The following is an 11,244-nucleotide window of genomic DNA, read 5'->3' as shown; positions in this document are numbered from 1 at the left end:
ATAGATGATATAGATGTGGATAGATAGGGTGTGGTATTTTGAAATTTGTTTCTCTAAGGGACTTATTCACTTCAAATTTGAAATTATTCTGGTTTTAAATGTAACAAATGATAAAATTTATAGAATGACAACACAATTGAACATGTTATAAAGGCACAGGGTATATCAAATGATGAACCAATCATTTCGTGTTGAGGTTAATACTGTTTTTTTTTTTCCTGAGACTTCAATTCTCAGTAATGAGAAGAGTTTTTATACAGAGGGGCCCTAACACCACCATAGTGGGCTTGTTCTCAGACTGAGGTTCTGCCCACACCAAGCCAGGATGAGAATTTTATTCCTCACACTGTTCTCAGTACTTGTTTATATCCTCCCAAAGTTCATTTTTTTATGGGGTTTGTTCTCTTACATTTAAAACATGTATCAAAAAATTATCTTCATTTTTAAAATAAAATTATATGCTATCTTTGAATTTATGTCTCTATAGAATTGTCTTGATCCCTATACTTTTGTTGTTACAGGCAGATCAGGATAAACTTCCTCCCTCTGGAATAAATGCCATGACCATGCTCTTTGAGCATTATTTTCCTTAAATTATTTTTTAAACAAAAATTAACTTACAATAACCAAATTTCTTTTCAAAGTAATCACATTTCTTTTAAGTGAAAAATGTTTACCTTCTGTTATCAAGAATTCTCTGAATATAAAATATTTTTTTTTTTTTTTAAACTTTAGAAGAAATTGAAAATATCTACTTGTTACTAATCTAAAAATACAGGCTCTGGGTTTATATGGTGTTAACATGTCTTCCAAATTTTAAGGAATAAGTATTTAACTGACATGCACTTTGTTTTCAAATTTAGAAAATGTTTCAGCCTTTTGGCTGGACATGGTGGCTCATGCCTATAATCCCAGCACTTTGGGAAGCTGAGGTGGGAGGATCACTTAAGTCCAGGCATTCCAGACCAGCCTGGGCAACATGGTGAAACCCATCTCTACAAAAAATTACAAAAATTTGCCAGTCATGGTGGCACTACCCGTAGTCCCAGTTATTTAAGAAGCTGAGATGGGAAGATTGCTAGAGCCAGAAAAATTGAGGCTGCAGAAGGTAAAGTGTCGAGGCTAACAGATAGTAAACATTTAATTTTTCACTTAAAAGAAATATTGGGCCGGGCGCGGTGGCTCAAGCCTGCAATCCCAGCACTTTGGGAGGCCGAGACAGGCGAATCACGAGGTCAGGAGATCGAGACCATCCTGGCTAACACGGTGAAACCCCGTCTCTACTAAAAAATACAAAAAACTAGCCGGGCGAGGTGGGGGGCACCTGTAGTCCCAGCTACTCGGGAGGCTGAGGCAGGAGAATGGCGTAAACCTGGGAGGCGGAGCTTGCAGTGAGCTGAGATCTGGCCACTGCACTCCAGGGTGGACGACAGAGCCAGACTCCATCTCAAAAAAAAAAAAAAAAAAAAGAAATATTGGTTACATTGAAATGTGGTTAATGTAAGATAGATACATTTCTGTTAAAAAAAAATTTAAGTGAGTCTTGTTAACACCACTGCACTCCAGCCTGGGCAATAGAGCAAAATCTGAAGAAGGAAAGAGAGAGAGAGAAAGAAAGAAAAAGGAAGGAAGGAAGGAGGGAAGGAAGGAAGAAAGGAAGGGAGGGAGTGGAAGAGGGAGAGCGAAAGAGAAAGAAGGAAAGAAAGGAAAGAAGGAAGAAAAAACGAAGAAAGGAAGGAAAACAAAAAAGAAAATGTTTCAAGCTTTACAGTAGCAAAGCCACTCTGTGATGAATAAACAACAAAACCAAAACAAAAAAGGATTCTACCAACCAATCTAACCAACAATACAATTATAAAGTTGATTCGAATATCAAAAACCAATTTCAATACTAAATGTATGCTATGAAAACTCCACAAAGATCAAGTAGGATGTATTATACTTGAATGAATTTATGAGCTGAGAGCAGGAAATCTATAAATTTAATCAAACAAATCTAAGAATTATGAGGAAATTGTACTGCTAATGTATTATTTGACAAGCTATTCAGTGGAACACAAAGATATTCTTAATGAAGTTGCATATATATTTTAAAATGTTATCGAGGTAGATTTTTTAAAACGAGGAGATGAATAACTTGAAAAAGTATTCAGGGATAAGGAGAAAAATACATTTAGATTGTTTACATATATCAAATATATTTTAAAAGATAAGCTTGCCTTTTTTAATTCCTTAAATAAAAGGAATGGATATTCAAATTCCATGCCTTTCATTTTAAAATTTAGGAAATGTTTACAGCTTTCCACACTGAAATCTATACTAACACAGCTAATCTAATCAATGGATAAGAAAATCAAAACACAGGAAATTCTCTTGACCAATCTATTTTCTTGATTTTTAAAAGTCCAGATGTATAGTCAAAGAAAGAAAACGATTAATAATTGATTCTGTTATTTGGAAATATTTACTGATTATTTACTTTACACTAAGTGATCTCCAGCTCATGGAGATAGATCAGTGGAAAAGTATGGAAGCTACCCAGGTTTGTTAAGCTTAAATTCTAATGAGGGAGAAAAGAAGTAATGGAGCAGGTCCTTTGAAACAGGAGTGTTGGCTGGGCGTGTGTGGCTTACGCCTGTAATCCCAGCACTTTTGGGAGGCCAAGGCGGGTGGATCACCTGAGGTTGGGAGTTCGAGACCCGTCTGACCAACATGGAGGAACCCCGTCTCTACTAAGAATACAAAAAATTAGTTGGGTGTGGTGATGCACGCCTGTGATCCAGCTACTCAGGAGGCTGAGGCAGGAGAATTGCTTGAACCCGGGATGCGGAGGTTGCGGTGAGCTGAGATTGTGCCACTGCACTCCAGCCTGGGTAACAAGAACCAAACTCTGTCTAAAAAAAAAAAAAAAAAGAGTGTTTTGATACGGCTTGGAATTCTAAAAATTGCATACTATGGTTGCTGTGTAGAGACTGGATTGAAGAAAAGGGCAATGATGAAAGCTTAAATTCGTATAGAATATGGCTGGCCTATAATTTTGAGGGTCCCTGAAATAAGAATGTATAATAGTTCTCATTATTTCCCCAAGAAATCTCTGCAGTAGAGCCCTGACCGTGTGAGGGAGGTACTGTAGTTACCAAGTGGTGAGGGTGGGAAGGTGAATTTGAAAACACCATTTGGAATTACTGCACTTTTAAGGTAAAGTTGGCAGGTTTTCCACACACAACAGATCTGAAAATGTGTGTGTGTGTGTGTGTGTGTGTGTGTGAGATGGAGAGATAGAGAGAGAGAGAGAGAATGAGAACCAGACAGATACAGAGAGAACTAAAAGGGGACACCAAGAATATTGAGCTGAGAAACTATAAAATGAGAGTTGTCATTAAACAGAAAGGGGAAGAGCAAGTTTGGGGAGTATCGGTGGCTCCGTGTGGACCTTCATTTTGAGATTCCTGACTGACACCCAAGTGAAGAAGTCAGGCGGTGTTGGGTGTAGTCCAGTGTTGACGTGTAATATGAAATATCAGGAAATTAATGACACAAAAATTAGTAAAAAAGCAAAGCAAAGAAAGGTAACTCCAGGTCCTGAGCCAAGTGCTTCTCTAACATTTAAAAAGTAGTAAAGGTGAGAATTAAACAGTAAAAAAGGACCAGGGGTAATTATAAAAATGGTCGGGGGGAAAGTGGGTTAAGTGTTCTGGAATTCTGTCAAAGAAAGTTTTGCAAAAAGGAGGGAGAGGTCACCTGTGTCAAATGCTGCTGATACATAAATTAAGACAAAGGCTGAGGAATTATGCTGCAATTCATAATTTAACAATATGACTATTGTTTGTGCTTTGAGAAGAGCAATTTTGTTGGAGTGAGTAGGTGAGAAACCATATTGGAGTCCTTGCTCAAAGGAATGTCTGACCTCTGGATTCTTTTTTTTTTTTTTAAGATGGAGTCTTGCTCTATCACGCAGGCTGGAGTGCAGTGGGCTTGATCTTGGCTCACTGCAACCTCCACCTCCTGGGTTCAAGCGATTCTCCTGCCTCAGCCTCCCGAGCAGCTGGGACTACAGGTATGCAACACCATGCCTAGCTATCTAGCTAAGTTTTGTATTTTTTGTAGAGACGGAGTTTCACCACATTGGCCAGGCTGTTCTTGAACTCCTGACCTTGTGATCCACCCACCTCAGCCTCCCAAAGTGCTGGGACTACAGGCATGAGCCACCGTGCCCAGCCTGACCTCTGGATTTCTAAGGAAATTTTTTATTGAACAGCGGAGGCACAAATTGGATTAGTTTTAATTCTGGGATCAGGACACACGCTAAACATGTGCCTCTGCATGCCCTGCTTTTTTTAAGCTAGGTATTCTACTATCCTTTAATAATATAATAATCATTGCAAAACCTACGCCCATTTAATTGAAAAACTTTACGAAGACTGATACTAGAGGTTGTTGGAGAGGACGTGGTTTCATGTAATACGAGTCACTGATGGACAAGTAAACTGGTAAAATTTCTTCGGAAAACTGGTCATACTTGTTACACTTAAACGTTCAGATACCAAACACCCAGAAATTCCATATTGTCATATGTTTCCATGAGAAAAAACAAGAGACCTGTATTAAAATATCAACGATTATTAAAAATAATCACACTGGGTTTCATGATTTTTGTGTTAGCAACTCAGTCTCTGCCTGTTTTCAGCAGCACAACCTCTACCTAATATACATTTTGGTTTTTTTTTAGTCTACCACTCTCTAAGAACAAATACTATATTTTCTATCAATTCTACATTCAGGGTCTATAACAGAAACCAGCATTTTGTAGATTCCAAAGAATTATTTGTTGAATAACTTAAATACGTTATTATTTATAGTATTTATATACAAATAATGTTATCATCTCAATACAGTGATAACATTTGTTATGCAGAAATTGATTTCCATCTCAGTTAAAAATATTTTGGGCATATGGGTTACTGTCACATATAAATGGTCACATTGTTTTGTTTACGTGAAGCTGTTTGTAGTTAATGTACATTTTTGGTACTTAAGCCTTTTGGTCTTGCTGCCATAGCAAATAGTGTGCCGCTTAAGAACATGAACCTGGCTGGGCGCGGTGGCTCACGCCTGTAATCCCAGCACTTTGGGAGGCTGAGGCGGGCAGATCAGGAGGTCAGGAGTTCGAGACCAGCCTGACCAACATGGTGAAACCCCATCTCTACTAAAAATAAAAAAAATTAGCCAGGCATGGTGGTGCGCACCTGTTGTCCCAGCTACTCAGGAGGCTGAGGCAGGACAATTGCTTGAACCCAGTAGGTGGAGGTTGCAGTGAACTGAGATCATGCCACTGCACTCCAGCCTAGGCAACAAGAGCAAAACTCCGTCTCCAAAAAAAAAAAAAAAAAAAAAAAAAGACAAAAGCCACTCTCATTTCTGTATCTTTTTAGCAAGTGTGTGAACTCACAGTGCTTTTCTGTGAAAAAACCCTGGATCAAATAAAAGATCATTTTTCTTAAAGCCAAAAAAGAAAAAAAAAAAAAAAAAATCTCTAAACCCAGAAAGGACCAGGAAATACTTAATAGAAGATTATAGATTTCCTGTGAGTGCATATGGCTTGGAGTGACATGATGCTATAAACCAAATGTTACTGTCCTCCTCAAATTCATGTGTCGAATTCTAATTCTATGAGATGGCATTTGGAGGAGGGGCCTTGGCAGGTGAATAAGTTCATGAAGGCAGGGACCTCGTGAATGGAATTGGTGCCCCTATCAAAGGGACTGCAGAGAGCTCCCTCATCCCTTCTGTCATGTAAGGACACAGGAAAAAGATGGCTGTCTATGAACCAGGAAGCCAGCCCTCTGCAGACACAGAATCTGCTGAACATCTGACCTTGGATTTTACCATCTCCAGAACTGTGAGAAATCAATTTTCTATGCTACCTAGTCTATGGCATTCTGTTTTGACACCCAGATTAGCTAAAGTACCAGCATGTCAACTTGCACACATAATTTTTGGAAACTCTGATTCCAAAACCTTGATGGCAAAAGGTGACTTATCTGCTGGAGAAATGAAACTACATGATCCCACTTTCCACAATACACTGGAGAATCAAAACAGGCAAGAGTAGGTCAAGGTCTTCTAAAAGCCATACCTGAAAGGTTTCCAATAACAGTTGGTTTGGTGGTAACTCAATCACACAAAAACCACAACAAAAAGACACAACTATCAGAGATATTCAGGATTGCCTCAAAAATACCATCTAACATTAGGGAGCTAAAAAAGGCGTGAACTTTCAAAAAGTTGAGCTTTAATGAAACATCATTTGCATAAACTGGTAATGTAACACTATGAATAAATCCTAGGGCAGGTGGCAGCATGGAGAGACCGAAGCACAAGTGCTGAGTTTGGAAGCTTTGGTTGCTGTACCCTTTGAAGCCGCCCCCTGGTCCTCGCACCCCCTGCCCGCCCATTAAGCCCATCCTGGGGAGCACATCAGGAGCAAACAGCCCAGAAGCCCAGTTGCAGAGAGACCTCCACGCCTGGAGCAGGAGGCCGCCTCTGGGAGCAGGAGGAGCTGCTGGAACCCTTTCTCACAGGCTTCTTTTCCTGCTCTCATAGAAGACAAGGCTGACTCTGAGAGCAGGAGGAGCTGCTGGAACCCTTTCCTGCAGGCTTCTTTTCCTGCTCTCAAGCACCTCCTGTGCGCAGATAGATACTCCCAGCACTGGCAGAATGCAAAGGTCCTGCTGCACCTGGGATGTGGCTCTGGTGAATAAAATAAGCCTCTTTCCAGTGAGGTAGATGAGCCGAGGCTGCATACCCTGGTCTCTGACTCCATGGCTCCCACCATGCCCGGGACTAGGGGCAGTGTGGGAGCTGCTGTCTAGGGTGGTGCTGGCCATCCGCTCTCTGTCTATCTCCAGCCACGCTGTCAGCTCCAGTGCTGAGGCCAGTGGCTACGGCAGGTGGCCTGAGGTCGGGCAGCTCCTCACTGGGCTGGTCCTTGGCTGTACCGGTGCACGGCCCGGAGGGCTCTGGAGCTGCCTCTAGCTGCAGCGCTGTCTCTAGAGGGGCCCTCCCCGTGCCGTGGGCTCTGGCTCCACAGCGGGCGCTGGAAGTTCCTCTCTCTCTGCACATGGCGCAGGAGCTGAAAAAGGGGAAACGGTCACCCATGTCAGTCACTTTCCATTGGAATTTCCAAACATGGAAACCACCTCACTGAATTTAAAGGAATTCCAGGCCTCAAACACCTCTATCTCCAGCCATGTTCTCAGCTCCAGGGCTGAGGCCAGTGACTACGGCAGGTGGCCTGAGGTCGGGCAGCTCCTCACTGGGCTGGTCCTTGGCTGTACCGGTGCAGGGCCCGGAGGGCTCTGGAGCTGCTGCTCTAGCTGCAGCAGGGCCTCTGGAGGGGCCCCTCCCATGCTGTGGGTTCTGGCTCCACAGAGGGGCGCGGGAAGTTCCCCTCTCTCTGCACGTGCGGCAAGAGCTGAAAAAGGAGAAAGATCACCAACGTCAATCACTTTCCTCTGGAATTTCCAACACGGAAACAACCTCACTGAATTTAAAGGAATTCCGGCTGAAAAGCACCAACCCCACAAAGCCTTCCAGACCGCAGGCCACCTCACCATGTGCCTGTGCCCGTATAGGCTCCCGAATCTCCTCTTGGACAAGGACAACGTGCAGATGCAGGCCCGATGGGATCTCCGGTGAGGTGAGGCTGCCCTGTGGTATCTGGGTGCGCGTTTTTACAAAGGGCCACAGGCATCTGGGGTGAGGGATAAGCCTTCGTCAGCATCGTCGGAAAAGGCTCTTCTGCCATTCCTGAAGGAGCAGCCTTGGGAAGCGGGGATGCAACATGAGAACATCTCTCTCTTTTGAGCGTCTCTCACCAAGTAAGCTGGCCACAGGGCTGACTCTAGGATATGGGCACCTGGTTACTAGAGTTCTAAGTTCTGTTCGGGTCTGTCATCAAGTAAGTGAGTCTGCTTCTTTAAGTTTCCGTCTCCACGGCCCCTTTCTTCCGTAAGACCTACTCAGGACTCCACTGGGCTACTGACTGCTCACCCTCCTCCAAGGTCAACTCCTTACCTAGACACTGTTATGTCCACTCAGGGCCTGCTTGGACACCTGCACCTAATGTTCACCAGGGGCCGGATGTCCTCCTCAGGCCTGATGTCCGCCTTGGGCTTGTGTCCCACTTGGGGCCTGGTGTCCACCGGGGCCTGATGTCTGTCTGGAGGACTGATGTCCTCCTGAGGTGGGAGGATCTCTGGAGCCCAGGAGGTCGAGGCTACAGTGAGCTGTGATTGTGCCACTGCCCTCCAGTCTGGGTGACAGAGTGAGACCCTGTCTCAAACAAATAAACAAAAAACCACACAAATTATATAGTTATACAAAAATATTTTCTTTCTTTTTAACCTTATTCTATGAGCTTTTTTCTATTATTTATTGATTTTACTTTTAAAACCTTTTTTAAAAAACCAAGACACAAACACACACATTTGCCTAAGCCTAAGCAGGTCAGGAGCATCAATATCACTGTCTTCTACCTCCACATCTTGTCCCACTGGAAGGTCTTCAGGGGCAGTAACAGGCATGGGGCTGTCATCTCCTTGATAATAATGCCTTCTTCTGGAAACCTCCTGAAGGACCTGCCCGAGGCTGCTTCACAGTTAACTTAAAAAAAGAGTAGTAAACATATACTCTAAAATAACAATTTAAAAGTATACGATATTAAATACATAAAACATTAACATCATTTATTATTTTCATCAAGCGTTATGCACTATACATAATTGTATGTTCACACCCACATCACCACAAACACATAAGCTCTGTGGTGTCCAATAAATTTGCCTTTCTTTACCTACAACTGTCTTGGTAAATTCTTTCACCACCCATGGCACCATCTCAGAGAGTCGCTGCTCCCCTGTGACATGGAGTAAGGAGGATGTATAGCTGACACCACCCAGGAATATTCCCTGAGGCCAAGCTCAGGCCACAGATTATGGTGAAGTCCCCAACTTCCATACTGTAAGCCACCAGGGCACCCAGTTACCAGGCCTCAGGGAGCATCTATGGGTCAGGCACTTGCAGAGGCCCCAGGGTATACCCCAGCACACCCTTTCCACACCCAAAACCCCAGGCATGTATAGAGGATCCACACTGTTGCCCACAAACACCAGGTAATGCATGAGGGGAAGGGAGGCTACCTTGAGACTAAGCACTGCCTCACTACCTAAAAGCATTCTGTCATCATGAGGGTGAACCAGAGATTGACTCGACTGGCCGTTTAATCCATCACTTTGGCCCTTGAGTTACTAACATTGATGGAACTGTTCAAAGTTACTAACTTTGGGTTTTCTGCCCACATAACTGCCGGAAGCTAAGATGGGAACATCAGTGTCAGTCAAATAAAGCAACATGCGTTAACTTAGTGACCACTGCACAAGCTCACCAGTACATCCTTCTGGTGCCACTAGGATGCCACTTACTCCTCTACATAAGAGAAAAGATTTTTAAACTAGAATATGAATTATTGCTTTTTATGGCGATGTCATTATTAAATTTTATAATTGCCCTGCTTTTTCAAAGTATGACATATAAACAGTTAAATCAATTCAAGATCATTAAATCTTATGAAATAATTTTTATATACATTATCTGCTGAGTTGAATATTGCATAAGTCTTCTCCAACCCAGGTAGTCTTACTAAGACAGAGGCATATTTTTTAAATTACTGAGTTTGATATCAAACACTATAAAGGCTGTTAAGAATGTTGAGATGGATTTGCTTAATAGATGTCAAACCGGCCTGTCTTCACAGGAAGGGCATACAGCCGCTGCACTCGCACTGGACAATTTATTTGTGTGTCTGTGGATAAGATGTAAAGAAAAACAGTGAATAACTTCCAAAGCAGTGAAAACCTTGCAGCTGAGCTCTGGAATTCTTAGTAGAAACCATGAAAAGGGAATGAAAACACTTAGAGCAATTGCAGGTTAGAAACTGGGATTCACAGGAGGTTAACGGAGCACATTGTGTTAAGTGAAATGAGTCAGGCACAAAAAGACAACTACCACGTGATCTGACTTATGTGGAATGTCAAACAATTGAACTCACAGAAGCAGAGAGTAGAATGGAGGTTACCAGGGGCTGGGAGGCAGGGGTTTGGGGAGACAGTGAAAGCATTCAAAATTGTAGTTAGACAGGAGGAATAAGTTTAAGGGATGCATTGTACAACATGGTGACTGCAGTTAATGTATTGTATTCTTGAAAATCAAGAAGTGTTCTCACCACAAAAAATAAGTATGCATATGTTCCTGAGTGCAATGTAATCATTCTACAATCTGCTTATTTCTAAACAGGTTTTACATAACATATATTCAATTTTATTTGCCATTTAAAAAAACTAATGAATTGTAAAAATAATTAAGGCCGGGTGCGATGGCTCACGCCTGTAATCCTAGTACTTTGGGAGGCCGAGACGGGCGGATCACGAGGTCAGGAGATCGAGACCATCCTGGCTAACACGGTGAAACCCCATCTCTACTAAGAATACAAAAAATTAGCTGGGCATGGTGGCGGGTGCCTGTAGTCCCAGCTACCTGGGAGGCTGAGGCAGGAGAATGGCGTGAACCCGGGAGGCGGAGCTTGCAGTGAGCTGAGATCTGGCCACTGCACTCCAGCCTGGGCGACAGAGTGAGACTCCGTCTCAAAAAAAAAAGAATTAAGTACTGGAAAACTTGTCACAGTTTAGGACAACTCTCTTTGTAAAATTAATGGTTCCTTTCTTAACCAACCTGTTGGTCTGTATTAGTTAATGAAATGAGACTTGGTTTATACTCTAAATCTCAACACAAATTGTAGTCGTCTTCTACATATTAACTGATCTGAAAGTAACAGCAAAATCAGAATGAAAGCCATCTTAAAAGAAAGTTATCCCAAATGAAATGTTTTATTAGCCTTTGATTTATCTCTTTTACTTAGAAATAAAATGAATACTTATTATTTTCATAGACCTACTTGCTTCAGGCTATAAACTTTATTGCTTAATTTCAACTTCAATTTTTATAGCCTGAGAGACATGCTTTTGAAAATATTCTTGGCTGGGTGTGGTGGCTCAGCATCTGTAATCCCAGCTACTCAAGAGGCTGAGGCATGAGGATCTTTTGAACCCAGGAGGTGGAGATTGCAGTGAGCCAAATCATGCCACTACACTCCAGCCTGGGCAACAGAGGGAGGCTCTGTTTAAAAAA

At 42.4% G+C, this 11,244-nt stretch overlaps 1 protein-coding gene across 10 annotated transcripts in view; it reads right to left on the bottom strand.

Annotated features, from left to right (window-relative positions):
- Positions 1-6,270: 6,270 nt before the first annotated feature.
- LOC101013414 (translation initiation factor IF-2-like) overlaps positions 6,271-11,244 on the bottom strand; it is a 45,943-nt gene continuing 40,969 nt past the window's right edge. For 5 of the 10 annotated variants that reach the window (XR_004179265.1, XR_004179263.1, XR_004179268.1 and 2 more), the window contains 3 exons: positions 8,488-8,664; positions 7,614-8,334; positions 6,271-7,474 (listed from right to left, as the gene is read on the bottom strand). Coding sequence is in view for 1 of the 10 variants with exons in the window: in XM_031656998.1 (XP_031512858.1) it covers positions 7,050-7,132; positions 7,236-7,474; positions 7,614-7,807 (516 nt within the window). In the remaining 9 variants the exon portion in view is untranslated. The remainder of the gene's footprint in view (positions 7,475-7,613; positions 8,335-8,487; positions 8,665-11,244) is intronic. The other 5 variants (XR_004179267.1, XR_004179269.1, XR_004179266.1 and 2 more) reach the window with 5 other exon arrangements.

The sequence above is a fragment of the Papio anubis genome, chromosome 17, assembly GCF_008728515.1.
Source record: "Papio anubis isolate 15944 chromosome 17, Panubis1.0, whole genome shotgun sequence".
Lineage (NCBI taxonomy): Eukaryota > Metazoa > Chordata > Mammalia > Primates > Cercopithecidae > Papio > Papio anubis.
The sequence above is the reverse complement of the archived record's forward strand: the minus strand, read 5'-3'. Positions and strand labels throughout refer to the sequence as shown.